The sequence below is a fragment of the Delphinapterus leucas genome, chromosome 9 (genome assembly GCF_059928025.1).
Source record: "Delphinapterus leucas isolate spDelLeu-1000000601 "Yukka" chromosome 9, BTC_Dleu_Yukka2, whole genome shotgun sequence".
NCBI classification, from domain to species: domain Eukaryota; kingdom Metazoa; phylum Chordata; class Mammalia; order Artiodactyla; family Monodontidae; genus Delphinapterus; species Delphinapterus leucas.
Window position 1 is genome coordinate 59,152,501 of NC_143137.1, and position 18,830 is coordinate 59,171,330.

General features: G+C 37.2%; 2 protein-coding genes across 2 annotated transcripts in view; one reads left to right on the forward strand and one right to left on the reverse strand.

Moving 5' to 3' along the window:
* LOC111181261 (cytoplasmic dynein 1 intermediate chain 1) overlaps window positions 1-13,530 on the forward strand; it is a 146,745-nt gene extending 133,215 nt beyond the window's left edge. The window contains exon 11 of the mRNA XM_022586503.2: window positions 7,610-13,530. Coding sequence (XP_022442211.2) covers window positions 7,610-7,720 — 111 coding nt within the window. The 3' untranslated portion in view covers window positions 7,721-13,530. The remainder of the gene's footprint in view (window positions 1-7,609) is intronic.
* SLC25A13 (solute carrier family 25 member 13) overlaps window positions 1-18,830 on the reverse strand; it is a 244,604-nt gene that overhangs the window by 15,410 nt on the left and 210,364 nt on the right. The window contains exons 21-23 of the transcript XR_016394318.1: window positions 16,346-16,461; window positions 5,124-5,218; window positions 2,632-2,726 (exon numbers count right to left, since the gene is read on the reverse strand). The gene's annotated coding sequence lies outside the window, so the exon portion shown is untranslated. The remainder of the gene's footprint in view (window positions 1-2,631; window positions 2,727-5,123; window positions 5,219-16,345; window positions 16,462-18,830) is intronic.

Below are 18,830 nucleotides of genomic sequence, written 5' to 3' on the forward strand. Positions count from 1 at the left end.
CTCCATTCCATTCAGGCGGGAGGAGGGTGGGGGGCAGACCCATGACACAGCCTTAGAACTAGGGGGATGAAGGGGGAGGATGAAAACGATCAATTTTCATGAATTTTTTCCACAACTTTTGCTTTTTATTTCTGACCTTTACATCTTCCAGGAATCTTAGAAGATTAAAAATATTTAGAATCTTTTAGCAGGTGACTCAAAACACATTACCTGCCATGGTATGCTGGCATTTCCTAAAGGGGTGAGGCTCCTGATTGCCCACACTGACATATGGTCTTGAGCAAATCATTCAGCTCCCTGTCATTCTGTTTCCTGTCTGTCAGAGAGAGGTCTGCTTCTTAATGTCCTCACATAGCAAAATTAGAATTAATTCTTAAAGCAAAACCACAAAAATGATATCGAATTGATATGTATGCCACTCACATATGTGATTTTTAGGAACATGTTCAACCTGAGTAACTGTTCAAAGAACAAGAATGCATGACTATTCCGTGTTGAACTCATAGTACTTTCTTCACTTAGATTACCTTTCTCATCCTCTCCACATCTCTTTTGATAAATGGGTCAGACACCATCGTCCCCATTTTACAATTGAGGCAATGAGAGGTTAAGTGCCTGGCCATGGCCAGTAACCAAGATGAAAGCAGGACTTAAGTTTCCTGTCCAAATCTAAGTTTCATTTTACCTCCTCCTTAGGGCCAAATTACTGCTTCAGAAACTACCTTTGGCCTTAGTTCCCTTGGCTGTAAATGTATGGTCATATCATATCTATAAGAGGCACTTACTCTTAGAGCTAAGATTTTGTTATCTCAGGAATCAGCTCCCTGAGTGCTTTTGGCACAAAAATGCTTTATACATTTAGCAAAAAGTTAGAAAACAGTCATCCAATTGCGAAGGGGGGTGGTAAACTGGCGAGTGGTGAACCCTGGATGAAGCAGTAGAAGAATCTGAGTCACCTCTGACCTAGGATGTGGACGTTGGTGGATGAATCTGAAGGCTCAAAATGTTTCCAGATCCACTTTGACTCAGGACAACAGTGGTCAATTTTATCGGGCCCTTTTTTATGGTAGTCCCTTGATATAACTATGGGCTATTTCCTTCACAGTGCTTCTCAAATATGTTTTTTAAGTTAACTGAAATTGTTCATCACCATTAGACACTTGTGAATATTCTTCCTATCAGAAATGTAAATTGTTTGAAAATTATTCTAAACTTATTTTCAGGGGGAAAAAATCCATAGTGATGGTCTAGATTTAGCCTTAATGCCTTGACAGAAACCTGAAGAGATGCTGAAGCCATGTCATTAACATGCCATTTGCTTCCCTGCTACTCGCTTGACACACAACACATACCAGGAAATGTTGCAGTTATCACTGTAAGAAGGTAAATTTTAGGTTACTCACTTTCTGAATATCAGTAAAGTTGAAAAAAAAAAACAACCTACGCCAGTATTCACACATTTTGACCTAAGAGAACACGATAATTAATATTTATAGTCGTCATCATATGCCAGAATGATTCATCACTGTATCTTTAGTCCTACCATAGTGCCTGCCATATAGCTGGTACTAAGTCCATGATGACTAAATCAGTACTGAATAGATATATATATGCTAGTTAGAAGGGCATGACAGCAGTCTTTCTCTTAATCAAAGAAACGAGCAGAGTTTTTTATCCTACTTAATGATTGAGGTAAAACTGGATTAAAAGTCTCCTAGAGAAAGTTTCAGATGCACTTATGCTCATGAACTTCTTTTCTAGACATCTCTAATAAGAGAGAACCAGGTGAGAAGAGTCAGGAACTGCCAAGGGTAAGAAGGACACAGTTCTGTCCAAACAGATGCTGTTTACAGTCAAAGACGTAAAATGAAAAGAGTGGTGGTCTTGTGTGTCCGGATACCTGTTTGGTCTTACCTACAAGTAATTCGGATGCCAAAAATTATTACTTTGGGTGTGGAAACAGCCTGTGAGTACACATTCACACATTCAAGCTAAGATTATACTTAAAGTGCTTCCTGATGGTGATATTTAACTCTACAAATGGGGCAGTGTGCACCTCACCTTCTAACATTACGATGATCTTGGATTGTTTTTATAATCAGCTAGCTAGATGAAAAAGTGTGATAGGACGAGGTAGATAAATTTAAGTTTCTAGAAGCAATTGTGTTCTCACCCTGTTCTGATCAGGAAGTGTGTGTGTGTGTGTGTGTGTGTGTGTGTGAGCCAACACAGGCTAACTTTTCTGTGAAGTTCATGGTATTCTAGAGAGGAAAATGCTTGGCAGAGCAATTTAAAAAAGAAAAAACAAACTTCTAACATTTTCCCAACCTAAATGAAACTTTCACAGATCAAAAAGACATGTTAGAATACTGTGAAACATTTTGTGAGGGTGAATCTGTATTTTTAAGGACAAATATAGTACGATGATTTCCATCACCATGGAAAAGGTCAGATGTATTGCAGTAGTTCCACAGTAGGGTCTATTTTTATCAGAAGCTTTTAAATTTGATAAAATTCATTCTTAGATTAATATATAGAAATCTGTTGCATTTTTTTACACTAACAATGAAATATCAGAAGGAGAAAGTAAAAATCCCATTTAAAATAGCATCAAAAATATAAAATACCTACCAGGAATCCCCTGGTGGTCCAGTGGTTAGGACTCTGTGGTTTCACTGCTGAGGACCTGGGTTCCGTCCCTGGTCAGGGAACTAGGATTCCGCAAGCTGTGGGGTGCAGCCAAAAAAAAAAAAAGTACATTTATTTATTTATTTTATATATATATAAATATATTTATATAATATAAATATATATATAAAATACCTAGGGATAAACTTAACCTAGGAGGTGAAACACGTATATGCTGAAACCTATAAAACACTGATAAAGGAAAGTGATTCAAAGAATGGAAAGATATCCATGCTCTTGGATTAGAATATTAGAATTAATATTGTTAAATGGCCATACTATCCAAAGCAATCTACAGCTTTAATGCAATCCCTATCAAAATACCCATGACACTTTTCACAGAAGTAGAACAAATCCTAAAGTTTACATGGAACCACAAAAGACCCAGAATTCTGAGGAAAAAGAACAAAGCAGGAGACATAACCCTTCCAGACTTCACACTGTACTACAAAGCAATAGTAATCAAAACAGCATGGTATTGGCACAAAAACAGGCATAGATCAATGGAACAGAACAGAGAGCCTAGAAATAAACTCACACACCTACGGTCAATTAATCTGTGACAAAGGAGCCAAGAATATACAGTGGAGAAAAGACAGTCTCTTCAACAAGTGGGGCTGGGAAAGCTGGACAACATGTAAATCAATGAAATTACAATATCCCTCATACCATATACAAAAACTCAAAATGGTTTAAAGAACTAAATATAAGACATGACACCATGAAACTCCTAGAAGAGAGCATAGGCAAAACATCCTCTGACATAAATCACAGCAATCTTTTCTTAGATCAGTTCCCCAAGGCAAAAGAAATAAAAGCAAAAATAAACAAATGGGACCAAATCAGACCTAAACTTCTATAACAGCAAAGCACAGCCTATGGAATGGGAGAAAATATTTACAAATGCTGCTACTGACGGGGGGCTAATCCAAAACATACAAACGGCTCATACAACTCAGTATCAAAAAAACTGAACAACCCAATCAAAGAAATGGGCAGAAGACCTAAATAGACATTTCTCCAAAGAGGACATAGAGATGGCCAACAGGCACATGAAAAGATGTTCAAAATCCATAACTATTAGAAAAATGCAAATCAAAACCACAACTTGGTATTATCTCACACTGGTCTGAATGGCCATCATCAAAAAGGCAAAAAATACTAAATGCTGGGAGAGGGTGTAGAGAAAAGGGAAACTTCTTACACTGTTGGTGGGAATGTAAATTAGTGCAGCAACTATGGAAAACAGTATGGAGGTCCCTGAGAAAAAATAAAACTAGAGCTACCATATCATCCAGCAATCCCACACAGCAATCCACATACCCAGCAATCCCGGGTATATATCTGGAAAAGATGAAAACTCTAATTGGAAAAGATACATGTACCCCAGTGTTCATTGCAGCACTATTTACAATAGCCAGGACGTGGAAGCAACCTAAATGTCCACTGACAGATGAGTGGATAAAGAAAATGTGGTATAGATACACAGTGGAATATTACTCAGCCATAAAAAATAATGAAATAATGCCATTTGCAGCAATATGGACAGACCTAGACATTATTATACTAAGTGGAGTAAGCCAGAGAAAGATAAATATCAGTATCACTTATATGTGGAATCTAAAAAATGATACAAACGGATGTAGATACAAAACAAACAGACTGGCATAGAAAACAAACGTACAGTTACCAAAAGGGAAGATGGGGGTGGGAAGAGATATGTTAGGAGTATGGGATTAACAGACAGAAACTACTATATGTAAAATAGATAAGCAACAGAGATTTACTGAATAGCACAGGGAACTATATTCAGTACTTTGTAGTAATATAAAATAGAAAATAATCTGAAGTATATATAATTGAATCATTTTACTGCACACCTGAAACAATTTTTAACTCAACTATACTTCAATTTTTTAAAAAAACCTCAAAGATTTTACTTACAAAACCCTTTAAATTTTATGTTTTATTAATGGTAAATATTAAAATTACTACTTTGATTTCTTTAACAAATAAAGGAACGAGACTTCCAAAAAATTTGTCTTTGAAAAGTTAGATGTGCAATTTTTATATGTCATCAGTGATACTCAGTTCTGTCCCAGACTGTATCTGGACACATATTCAACCCTTAATGTTTCATAATGTTTATTAGAGTTGTTTCTTAAGTCTTGCCATTACCACTACATGAAACTATGTAAACACATTGACCTGTTCTGTTTTAGTATATTGTTTCTATACATTGCTATCAATAAAACATTACATATGGTATCATATAGTAACTTAAATTTGTGCCATTTTAACCAATAATAAGTACAGTGTTACGTTTAGAAGCCAAACCCCTCGAGTATATCACTTTTACTAGTGAGAGCTGCTTTTTTCCAATATTTAACGTTACATGAAGTTACGAGGCATTTTAGATTTAACTTGATTCTCACCTTATATGAGAAAAAGTTGTTATCAGGATTCGCTTTTGTATCTTGGGCTTTTTGTTTTGTTTTTGTGGTTCTTTCTGGGAGGGCTTGGTCAGGAGCTGGAGAAAAGACAAGAAAGAGTGGACCTATCCTTTCATATAAATATGTTGCCAACCTTTTCCTGCTCATACTTTTTGTTAGCTCTTTGTATAATTTATTTTGAGGACTTCATTTCCCCAGTGCAGTATTTTGTAAAATGGAAGAGAAAAATGAAGAATAGTGGAGCATAGGAAAATAACTCAAAGTAGAGAAAATGAACTGAGCAAAGGGGTAACAGTGCCATTCAAGACTGTTGTGAACTTGTGTCACTGTCTAAAAAGGAATTTGGGGGCTTCCCTGGTGGCGCAGTGGTTGAGACTCCACCTGCCGATGCAGGGGACATGGGTTCGTGCCCCGGTCCGGGAAGATCCCGCATGCTGCAGAGCGGCTGGGCCCGTGAGCCATGGCCGCTGGGCCTGCGTGGCTGGAGCCTGTGCTCCGCAACGGGAGAGGCCACAACAGTGAGAGGCCCGCGTACCGCAAAAAAAAAAAAAAAAAAAAAAAAGGAATTTGGATTCATTTCAATAACTAGGGAAGTACTTAACCATTCAGAACTCACTCATATGACTAAATGAGAGTTCTTGTTAGTACTCCGTTTCTCCAAATAAGAAATAACAAAGAAGTACAAAAAAAAAAGTTGTTAAAAGAAAAAAAACTTACTTCTCCCACCTGTATATCATTTCCAGAATTAACTCCTTGAAACATTTAACCTCAGGACAGAGCACTAACTGAAGGACGGTACTTTGTAGGATGATGGTGCCACCCTCCAGTAAGTTGTCTTGGATAGATCGTATCTGAGGATATCATCGGCTATAATAAAAATTTAAAGTTCTAGGGGCTTCCCTGGTGGCACAGTGGTTGGGAATCCACCTGTCAATGCAGGGGACACGGGTTCGAGCCCTGGTCCGGGAGGATCCCACATGCTGCGGAGCAGCTAAGCCCGTGCGCCTCAACTACTGAGCCTGTGCTCTAGAGACTGCGAGCCATAACTACTGAGCCTGCGCCACTGCTGAGGCCTGCATGCCTGGGGCCCGTGCTCTGCAACGGGAGAAGCCACCGCAACGAGAAGCCCGCGCACCACAATAAAGAGTAGCCCCCGCTCACCACAACTAGAGAAAGCCCGCACACAGCAGCAAAGACCCAAGGAAGCCAAAAATAAATAAAATTAAATTTTAAAAAGTCCTAAATGTCTGGCTTGATATAGTAAGAAATTTTTCAGCTGTAAAAGTGATCTCAAAGTTTAGATTTATTTGCTGCTTTTTTATTTTGGAAAATGTATATTGACTGGGATGATTGTGTGTTATTAATGTTTATGGAATACATGGATAGCACGTGTAGCGCTAGTATCTGTAGATGGATTACATCATCTTACAGGGTAGTCTTCCAAGAAAATGGCTGTACAGTCGAAACAAATTTTATTACATGAAAACCATTCAGACTTGTACTTGATCCTGCTTCTCATCTTCAAATAATTCTTTTTTATTCCAAACACTCGCATGATACCTTTAAACAATTCATTTTTAGATGCCATGTAGAGAAATCATTATCCTTTAAAACACCTAACAAAAATCCATACATGCAGTTTGTGTCAGGTGGGGTTAATTTTCTCCTTACTGAACTGTGCACAGGAGAAGATACTTTGGGGAAATTTTATAATCCCTCTTTTTGGTGATTCAGTGTAGCATACTGGCTAAGCATGTAATTACTGGAAACAGATGACATTGGCACTGATATTTGCTGGCTATGCAACCCTGGTAAGATGAGTTAATCTTTCTGTGCCTCAATTTCTCCTTTTGTAAAATGTAAATGCTAATATTATCCTAAATAGCATTGCTGTGAGGAATAAGTAGAATACATGTAAAGTACTTAGAGCAGAACTCTTGGTAAATCTTAGTTACTATTATTCATTGGCATCATCATATACGATCTTGCTGGAAAAGCCAAAATGTCATATTATAGTAGTAAGATTTCTTTGAATATGTAAGTTATACTCTTGTCATATATATATTGGCACGTTAGCAACACTTAGAAAAGGATCAATAGCATCGACTTAGGAAGACAATACCACTGTTATTTCAAATTCCTAGTAATGCAGTTTTTATTTGTCGTGTTCGCTCTCATTCTGGTCTTCTTACTGCAAGTGCTTTAACTTGGATACTGTATGAATTGTATAGTTTACATAAGTTTTTAATGTTTTATAAATCCCACCTGCGATTTTGCTTTTGAGAGTGACATTATTCTCTTAAATTATCAGTCTAAGAGCAACGCTTCAGAGATCTGATTCAAGGAAGACTATCTGATTTCCTTACATTCCAAGGGAATCATGTTTCAAGAAGAACAGTCATGCAGGCTTCAAGGCTTTCAGCCTGAAAGATATCTTGTTCACCATTTTCCGTTAATTTGTTTTGCAGCTTGCAGTTCCCCACAATGATGAGTGGACCCGATTTGCCAGGACCCTCGTGGAGATTCGTGCAAACAGAGCTGACAGCGAGGAGGAAGGCGCCGTTGAGTTATCTGCCTAGTGGAAATGAGCCGTCCCCACCTTGACCTTCTGGAGCTCAGCATCTGCAGTCATCAAGTCCGCTTGTATTCAGTGTCCATTCAGTATCAGTGTTGCCGTGACCGTTTGGGCGCCATGTTGTGCCAGCTTTGCTCCAAGTATTCCAGATGTATACTGTCCACTGACCTGAAATTCACCTGAAATTCACCAGAGCATTTCTATCTTTATATTTCTGTCTCAAAAGTGGGGGTGGGGAGGTAGGAGCCTTCTTGCGTTGAAGGCTTCTTGCGTAGTTGTTGCCTTTTAACTACTTAGTAGCTGTATTTAAGAGCTGGAAACCTCTGGTTAAATCTGTGCTTACAGGCACTTCTGGCATAGTCCTATTAAATCCATATGAAGCCAGATATGATTAGGTGCAGATGTGGTGTCATGCTATGGTACAGGGCCAAAGACTTGAGATGTGGCGTTTTACACGGTGACTCACATTATGAATGGATTTACTAGAAGAACATTGCTGCTCCTTATTTATTGTGGTGTGCTGCATGGAACATATTTATTTGAAAGCATTAAAATAAACGATCCTAGAGCATGTGCATAATGAGAGGACTGCATTGTCTCTCTGTTGCTGTTGAGGTTACATTAAGTTCCAAATAACAATTACAGTATGCCGGTTCCACTGAGGACATGAAATCTTTAGAGGTTTGTTGCAGTGAATGGAATGAATTTTAATGCCTATTATTTCTAGGTACTTTAACAATATTTCAAATATAGTTGATCATTGATATTTGTCATTCAAGCTAACCCAGTCTGACAAAAGTCTGTGGTTCCTAAATATGACACCAGTATGCCAATAAAATGTTCCAAACCATGTCTGCTCCAGTGTGGATAAATCCTTTGCTTGGGAACTGCCTGATTAAAATTCTGCTGTGGCCAGCGGGTAGGGGAGGTATATTAGGGCCGTGTTAAAGATTGATAATGAATTTATAGGCAGCCAACCTGGCTGGACTTAAACCAAGACTCTGGTTTTATTTTTATGAAGGAATGTGTGTGCTATTTCTGGAAAGCGTTTTGTCTCCTTCACCAGAGCCACTCTAACCCAAAGACTATTTCAAGTGTTGGGAGTAGGAAGAACAGGTTCAGATGAACAAATACCAACTGTTCCACACATTTCATTATTTTTTAATTTATACCAGAAAATTACATTTATTACTGTTGGACTAGGAAATATGTCTAAACAACTTTATAGGATTTTGTTTTTTCAAAAGGTCATTTCTTGCCTAGAGAGAATGAAAATAAATAGTGGCTGAGTCATGAAAAACATTTGAAGACAGTCTGGCTTTTTAGGAAGAGAATTTCCATGGTGCTTTGTTGGTAGGAATTCCTTGAACTATGAGATTTCTTTTAATTTTGGAATAATGATATGCTTTTCTCTTAAGTGCTATACAGTGTGTTAATATTGAAACTCTTTAAAAACATTAAATTTTTAAAGCTAAAATATGAGTATCTAAAATAGGTTTAAAAGCAACCCAGTGAGACAAAAGACCTGTACCCTGAAAACAATAAGACACTGATTAAAGAAATCGAAGATGACCCAAACAGATGGAGAGATACACCATGTTCTTGGATTGGAAGAATCAGCATTGTCAAAATGACTATGCTGCCCAAGGCAATCTACAGATTCAGTGCAAATCCTATCAAATTACCAATGGCTTTTTTCACAGAAATAGAACAAAAAAATTTTTAATTTGCATGGAGACACAAAGGACACCCTAATAGCCAAAATAATCTTGAGAAAGAAAAACAGATCTGGAGGAATTAGGCTCCCTGACTTCACACTATACTACAAAGCTACAGTCATCAAAACAGTATCGTACTGGTGCAAAAACAGAAATATAGATCAGTGGAACAGTATAAAAGCCCAGAAATAAACCCATGCACCTATGGTCAATTAGTATATGACAAAGGAGGCAAGAATATACCAATGGAGAAAAGACAGTCTCCTCAATAAGCTGTGCTGGGAAAACTGGACAGCTACATGTAAAAGAATGAAATTAGAACATTCTCTAACAGCATACACAAAAATAAAGTCAAAGTGGATCAAAGACCTAAATGTGAGGCCAGACACTGTAAAACTCTTAGAGGAAAACATAGGCAGAACACTCTTTGATATAAATTGCAGCAACATCTTTTTGGATGCACCTCCTAAAGTAATGGAAAAAAATAAACAAATGGGACCTAATTAAACTTAAAAGCTTCTGCACAGCAAAGGAAACCATAAACCAAATGAAAAGACAGCCTACAGACTAGGAGAAAATAGTTGCAAATGACGTGACTGACAAGGAATTAGTCTCCAGAATTTACAAACAGCTCATGCAGCTCTATGTCAAGAGAACAACCCAATCAAAAATGGGCAGAAGATCTAAACAGACATTTCTCCAAAGAAGACATACAGATGGTCTAAAAACACATGAGGGACTTCCCTGGTGGTCCAGTGGTAAAGAATCCGCCTTCCAATGCAGGGGATGTGGGTTTGATCCCTGCTCAGGTAACTAAGATCCCACATGCTGTGGGGCAACTAAGCCTGCACGCCACAACTAGTGAGCCTGTGCACTCTGGAACCCGCATGCCACAACTAGAGAGAAGCCCAGACACCACAACGAAGAGCCTGCCTGCCTCAATGACAGATCCCACATGCCGCAATGAAGATCCCACGTGCTATAACTAAGACCCAATGCAGCCAAAAAACAAAAAAACAAAAAAAAACAAAAAAACAAATGGCTAATCTTAAAAAAAAAAAGCACATGAAAAATGCTCAACATTAATTATTAGAGAAATGAAAATCAAAACTACAGTGAAGTATCACCTCACAGCAGTCAGAATGGCCATCATCAAAAAGTCTACAAACAATAAATGCTGGAAAGGGTGTTGAGAAAAGGGAACCCTCCTACACTGTTGGTGGGAATGTAAACTGGTACAACCATTATGGAGTACAGTATGGAGGTTCTTTAAAAAACTAAAAATAGAGCTACCATATGATCCGGCAATCCCACACCTGGGCCTATATCCAGAGAAAAACATGGTTCGAAAAGATACCTGCACCCCGATGTTCGTTGCAGTACTATTTACAATAGCCAGGATATGGAAGCAACCTAAATGTCCATCGATGGACATTTAGAGAAATAGAAATAGATAAAGAGAGAAATGAAGAAGATGTACTAATACACAGTGGAATATTACTCAGCCATTAAAAAGAATGAAATAATTGCCATTTGCAGCAACATGGATGGACCTAGAGATTGTCATACTGAGTGAAGTCAGACAGAGAAAGACAAATAAATCGCTTTTATAGTGGAATCTAAGAAAAGGGTATAAATGAACCTATTTACAAAACAGATATAGAGTCACAGATGTAGAAAGCAAACTTATGGTTACCAGGGGGTAAGATGGTGGGAGAGCTAGATTGAGATTGACATATACACACAACTGTATAAAACAGATAACTAATAAGGACCTACTGTATAGCACAGGGAACTCTACTCAATACTCTATAATGACCTATATGGAAATAGAATCTAAAAAAGAGTGGATATATGTATAAGTGATTCACTTTGCTGTACACCTGAAACAACACTGTAAATCAACTATACTCCAATTAAAAAAAAAAAAAAAGAGCTACCATATCATCCTGCAATCCCCTCCTGGGCATATCTCCAGAGAAAACCATAATCCAAAAGGGTACATGCACCTCAGTGTTCATTGCAGCACTATTTACAATAGCCAAGACATGGAAGCAACCTAAATGTCCACTGACAGAGGAACGGATAAAGAAGATATGGTACATATATACAATGGAATATTAGCCACAAAAAAGAATGAAATAATGCCATGTGCAGCAACATGGATGGACCTAGAGATTATCATATTAAGTAAGTCAGAGAAAGACAAATATCATATTGTATTTCTCATAAGTGGAATCTAATTTTTTAAAATGATACAAATGAATTTATTTACAAAACAGAAACAGACTTATGGTTATTAAAGGGGAAACGTGGTGGGGAAGGGATACATCAGGAGCATGGGATGAACAGACACACACTACTACATATAAGATAGATAACCAACAAGGACCTACTGTACAGCACAGGGAACTCTACTCAATATTCTGGGATAACGTATATGAGAAAAGAATCTAAAAAAGAATGAATATATGCATATGTATAACTGAATCACTTTGCTGTACAGCAGAAACTAATACAACATTGTAAATCAACTATACTCCAGTAAAAATTTTTTTAAAAGCAATCCAATGAAAAGTACTGGGGAAAAAATTTTCTCAAACATATGCTAAAGAACCTTAGAACAAATCAATAAACCATGAGCTGTTATAGACCAAAGTCTGAATGATTCAATGAGTGAGGACTATGAAAAGTGCTAAGGCCAGTCACTTGTAGTAGGCACATGAAGAATTATAAGAGCTTGTATATGGGTATATCCCACCATGGTAGCTAGTCTCCAAGATAGTCTCCCACTTCTTGTGTGGTGTTTTCCCATCATGAACCTGGGATGACCTTGTGTAATGACAGAATATGGGGGAAGTGATGGTATGTGGGGTTCAGGACAAGGTTATATGAAGACATAGCTTCCTTCTGGGTCTCTTGGCACACTCACTCTTAATTCCCCAAGCCATTGTGTAAGAAGGGCAACTACCCTAAGACCTCTAGAAGGTACAAAGGCCTAAGCTCATCACAGAGTGGCCATGTGGATATAGAGAAAGATATCCAGCCAGCCCACAGCCATTCAAGTTCTTCCAGCTGATGTCCCAGATGGAATGTGGTAGCCATGACAATTTGCCTCTAAGATCTCTTGTTGCAAAGAACGTAATTGACTGACAGCTCCAGCTGCTTTGCTCTAAAATCCACCAGCATGTTTGACCAAAGTCATGCTTCTCAGCCAAGCCTGAGCATACCAGGGATAGTAAGGCAGGCCTGTTCCTGGGAGATGTAAGAGTTCTCTGAGGAGAACTCAGAGGAGTACTCAAGGACTCCCTGCCAGCATTGCTAAAACTTTCTCAGAACTGTACTTCAGTCTAAGACTAATCTTTCCTTTCCTTTCCCTTCCCTCCTTTCCTTTCCTCCCTCCCTTCTTTGCCTCTCACCTTCTTAGGGTCAGATTGACACCACTCTCTGATGGCTCTCCCAGCATAACCTGGCTGGGGACATGTGACCTGTTAGGGAGTAAAGAGACTAGACACCAAAAGAGTTACAAGAATTAGCATGTGCCATTAGGGGCCAGGATATGGTCTGACTTAGGCAATGTTCCATGTACACCTGAAAAAATGTGCATTCTTTGTATGTTGGGTATGTGGTTCTAAAACTGTCAAATAGATTAAACTGGCTGAGAGTATTGTTTCAATCTTCTATAATCTTACTGTTTTCTGTGTATTCTATCAGGGACCAAGAAGGAGATATTAAAATATCCACTTATGGTTTTGAATTTGCCTACTTGTTCTTTAGTTCTCTCCATTTTTATTTTTGCATTTTGAAGCTCTGTTACTAGGTACATACATATTAAGTTTATTATATCTTCTTAATAAACTGACCCTTTTATTATTATGAAATTTCCCTCTAGTGTTTCATTTCAGCCCGAAGAGCGCCCTTTAGCATTTGTTGTAGGGCAGGTCTGCTAGGATAAACTTTTAGCTTTTGCTTATCTGGGAAAGTCTTAATTTCTCCTTTATCTCTAAAGAGTAATTTTGTCAGAAGTTGAATTTTTCATTGACAAAATTTTTTTTTTCCTCAGCAGTTTGAGTATCTCATCCCACTGCCTTTTGGTCTCTATGTTTCCAGATAAAGTGAGTTGCTTCTTTCTTGTAACTTTTTTTTTTTTTTTTGCGGTACGTGGGCCTCTCACTGTTGTGGCCTCTCCCGTTGCGGAGCACAGGCTCCGGACGTGCAGGCTCAGCAGCCATGGCTTACGGGCCTAGCCGCTCCATGGCATGTGGGATCTTCCCAGGGCACGAACCCGTGTCCCCTGCATTGGCAGGCGGACTCTCAACCACTGCGCCACCAGGGAAGCCCTTTCTTGTAACTTTTAAGATTACTTCATCAGCTTTGGATTTTGACAGTTTGATTATGATGTGTTTAGGTGTGGATCTCTAAGTTTTTCCTACTTGGATTTCATGGAATTTCTTGAATGGATAGATTGTTTCTCATCAAATTTGGGAAAATTTTAGCCATTATTTCTTCAAGCATTCTTTTTACTCTTTCTCTGTCTCCTTCTAGAACTTCCATTGTGTGTATGTTGGCATGCATGATGGTGTCCCACAGGTCTCTTAAATTTTCTTTTTGTTTTTTGGACTGCATACTTTCAATTGATTCTTCATGTTTTCTTCTGCCTATTCAAATCTGCTATTGAGCTCCCTACTGAAATTTTCATTTCATTTATTGTGCTTTTTGACTCCAAAATGTCTATATGGCTTCTTTTTATAGTATCTATCTATTGATATTTTCTATTTTGTGAGACATCATTTTCATACTTTCCTTTCGTTCTTTTAATTTTTTTAAAAAAATTTTATTATTATTATTTTTTAAATATTTATTTGGCATCGGGTCTTAGTTGTGGCACACGGGATCTTCATTGTGGCATGCGAGATCTTTCGTTGTGGTGCATGGGCTTCTCTCTAGTTGTGGCACACAGGCTCCAGAGCACGCGGGCTCAGTAGTTGCGGCATGTAGGCTTAGTTGCCCCACAGCATGTGGGATCTTAGTTCCCCAACCAGGGATCGAACCCACGTCCCCTGCATTGGAAAGAGGATTCTTAACCACTGGATGACCAGGGAAGTCCCCTCCTTTCGTTCTTTAGACATGGTTTCCTTTAATTCATTGAGTATATTTATAATAGCTGATTTAAAGTCTTTGTCTAGAAAAATCCAATATCTGGGCTTTCTCAGGCAGTTTCTATTGACTTTTTTCCATTGTATATGCCATACTTTGTTATTTTTTTGCATGTGTACTTTTTTGTTGTTGAAAACTTAATATTGTAATATATCCAGTAATTATAATACTGTAATGTGCAACTCTGGAAATCAGATTTTTTCCCTCCACAGGATTTGTTGTTGTTGCTGCTTATTGTAATTGTTGTTTATTTACCAGATTTTCGAACTAATTCTGTGCAGTCTGTATTCTGTGTATGTGCAGCCTCTGAAGTCTCTGTTAATTTAATGTTTAGCTAATGATTGGCTCCTTACATGCCTGGAGCCAAAAAACTCTTCTGGTCTATGGCAAAGGACTCTGTATGTCTCTCTGTTGAGGTGCATCGTCACCTATCAGCCAGGCAGTTTACAATTCTGCATTGGCCTTCACTTCCGGTTTCTACAGCGCCTCAATGTCAACAGGAGGTGAGATCTTAGGGCCTTCTTAGGACTTTCCTGAGCATGTGCACAGTTCTGAGTATGTGTGTGTGTGTATTTGTCCAGATTCCCAGGGGTATGTCAGAGCTATTCATAGCCCTCAAAGATCTCATTCCCTAGCCTGTCCTCTCAAGTTTTTTGTTAGTCTATTGATTGTCTTAACTGTTATTTATCACCTCAGCCAGCAGCAACTAGGATATCAGCCTGTGAATGTTTTGGACAAATATCCCCGCATCAGGAAGCAGCCTTAGTACTACACCAGTTCCAAGTTAGGTGCAATAAAGACACGTATTTTGTCTACCAGGGAGGAACCAGACAGGTCAGAACAAATAATTAGAATCCTTTGTGAATGAAGTACTTTCTGCTTCCTGTCGTACTGGGAATGTAAGCTGTTATTTTCAGAGCTGCTGCTGGACTACAGTGGGGGGGATGGGACTAGAGTAAGTTAAAATGACACAAAGTTCATGATTCTTTCAGAGAATCCGGGTTGTTCTTCAGTCAGTGTTCCCTTAGTTGATGCAAGTCTTTGGTTAATTTCCAGAGTTCAAGAACTAGAGTTGATTTTGACTTTCAGCCCGTTTTTTTATTGCTTTTATGGAAGGGCAGAATTTGGAGTTTTTTACTTTGCCATTTTGGCTGATGTCATTCCCACCCTTTTACTTTTAATCTTTTTAAGTCTATATATTTGAAGTGTGTTTCTTGTAAACAGCTTAAAGTTGGGTCCTTCTTTCTTTTTTTTTTTAAAATACAGTCTAATAGTCTCTGCCTTTTAATTGGAGGATTTAGTCCATGTACAATTAATGTAATTTTTGGCATGGTTAATTTTTTATATTGTAATTGTTTTTTTATTATTTATTTTTATTTTTTTTAGTAATTGTTTTTTATTGATCCCATTCATTCTTTGTTCTTCTATTCTTCCCCTCTGCCTTCTTTTTGATGGTCCAAATAATTCTTAGTATTGCATTACAGTTCATCTATTGACCTTATTATTCTTTTTAGTGGTTTCACAAGAATGCAGTATGCATGTTTAACTACTAACAGACTACCTTCAAATGATGAAACAGAATAATACATTTACCTTCTCTCTGTCCTTTGTTCCTGTGTTGTCATGTATTTTACTTCTGTACTTACTATAAATCCCACAATACACTATTATTTTTGCTTCAGTGAATAGTGTTTTATGAATTAAAAGTATTTATAAAATAAAGATAATTCTAAAAGGCTTTAAAAACTACTTACTTTCACATTTTTCTTTTCTGGTTCTCTTCATTTCTTTCTGGAGATCTGGGCTTTCCATTATCATGTTATCTCTCTTCAACCAATGAAATTCTTTTGGCATATCCAGTAGTAAGATTCTGCAAGAGAATAATTTCAGTTTTTGTGTGTCTAAATATGTCTTTATTTTGCCTTTATTTATGAAGGTTTTTTTTTGGATATAGAATTCCAATTTGACAGTGCTTTCTTCATTAAGAATGTTTTCTAAAATCTTGACTCATCTAAAATATTTTTGCCTAATCCAAGGCAAAAATAGAACTTTTTGACAGATAAAGATTTTCTCTTATGTTTTCTTATGAAATATTTATAGTTTAAACTCATATTTATGTGTATGATGCATCTTTAATTAATTTTGTGTATGGTGTGGTTGTGGGCTAAGGTTAATTTTTATGTATATGCATAGTTAATTTTCCAGCAACATTTGTAGAAAAGACTATTATTTCCCCATTTTTTAAATATTTAAAATGTTATTTTCAGATACTGTTGGTAGTATATAGAAATACAGTGGATTTTTATATACTGACTTTGTATCTTGTGGTGTTGCTAAATTCATTTACTACTTCTAATAAATGTTATGTAGATTTCTTAAAATTTTCTTCATATGCAGTTGAATACTGTTCAACTTCTTCTTCCCCAGTGTATTTATTTATTTATTTCTTATCATGTTGCACTGCCTAGGGCATTGAATCATTCACGTAAAGTATCATATTAGCTATAGCTTTTTTTTTTTTTTGTAGATCCCCTTTATCAGATTACATTCCTTTTTATTTCTGGCTTGTGAGTTTTTTTTTTTTTAAATGGGTGTTGAATTTTTCCAAATTCTTTTTCTGAATCTAATTTAAATAATCATGATTTTTCTTTTTAATCAGTATAGTATATATTTTTTTAGTGTTATACCTAACTTACATTCTGGTGATGAACCGTATTTGGTCATAAGGGATTGTCCCTTTTATGTGCATCTAGGCTTGGATTTTTCTTTGGGACAAGATTTTTTAACTAAGAATTTGATTACTGAAATAGAGGTAGTAACAATATCTCTTTTTCAGTGACTTTGCTAGTATACATCTTTCAAGAAATCTATTTCATCTATGTAGTTTATTGGCATAAATTTGTTCACAGCATTCCCTTTTAATCACATTAGTTGTTATTTTTGTTGTTGTTTTGTTTTTTTCTGATCAGTCTTATTAGTGGTTTCTAAATTTGGGGATTTTTTTAAAGAAACATTTTCATCTTACTGTTTTTTTCTATTGTTTTCCTGTCTTCTATCTCATTGATTTCTACGTTTTATTATCTTCTGCATCTTTGGGGTTTAATTTGCTCTTCTTTTTCTTGCTTTAAGGTGGAAAATGAGATAATTGTTTGAGACCTCTCATCTTTTCTAATGTAAGCACTTAATAGTATATATTTCCCTCTAAGCACTGTTTTAAATGCATTGTAAAATATTTTTTTCATTGTAAAATTTTTGATATGTTGTATTCTTCTTTTCATTTAGTTTAAAGTATTTCCTAATTATCCTCGTGATTTCTTCGTAGACTCAAGTGTTGTTTGGAACTATATATTTTTCAGATATATGGGGAATTTCCAAGTATCTTTTTTTTTAAATTAATTTTTATTTTGGGCTGCGATGGGTCTTTGTTGCTGTGCGCGGGCTCTTCTCTAGTTGCAGCAAACGGGGGCTACTCTTCGTTGTGGTGCACAGGCTTCTCATTGCGGTGGCTTCTCTTGTTGCAGAGCACAGGCTCTAGGCTGCGGGCTTCAGTAGTTGTGGCATGCGGGCTTCAGTAGTTGTGGCTCGTGGGCTCTAGAGCACAGGCTCAGTAGTTGTGGCGCACGGGCTTAGTTGCTCTGCAACATGTGGGATCGTCCCGCACCAGGGATCAAACCCATGTCCCCTGCATTGGCAAGTGGATTCTTAACCACTGCGCCACCAGGGAAGCCCCTCCAAGTATCTTTTAGTTATTCCTTTCCAGTTTGATTCTGTCATGGCCAGAGAAGGTAATGTGTGTGATTTCAATCCTCTTAAGTTTATTGAAACTTGTTTTATGGCCCAGATTATAGTTAATCTTGGTAAAATTTATCGTGTACTTAAGAAGAATGTGTATTCTGCTGATGTTGAGTGGAGTGTTCTATAAATATGAATAAGGTCAATTATTTGATAAATTTGTTCAGGTCTTCTATATACTGTAGATTTTCTACCTGTTATGTCAAGAGGAGTGTGTTGAAATTTGGAAGTAAAATTGCGTGTTTCTTCTATTCTTTAATTTTGTTAGTTTTTGTTTCATGTATCTGAAGCGCTGTTATTAGGTACATATACATTTAGGATTTTGTGTCTCTGTGATAAATTGACATCTTTATCAGTATGAAATATTCTTCTTTATCCCTACTACTAGTTCTCTTTCTAAAATATACTTTGGCTGATATCAACATAGCCTACTCTAGCTTTTTTGAA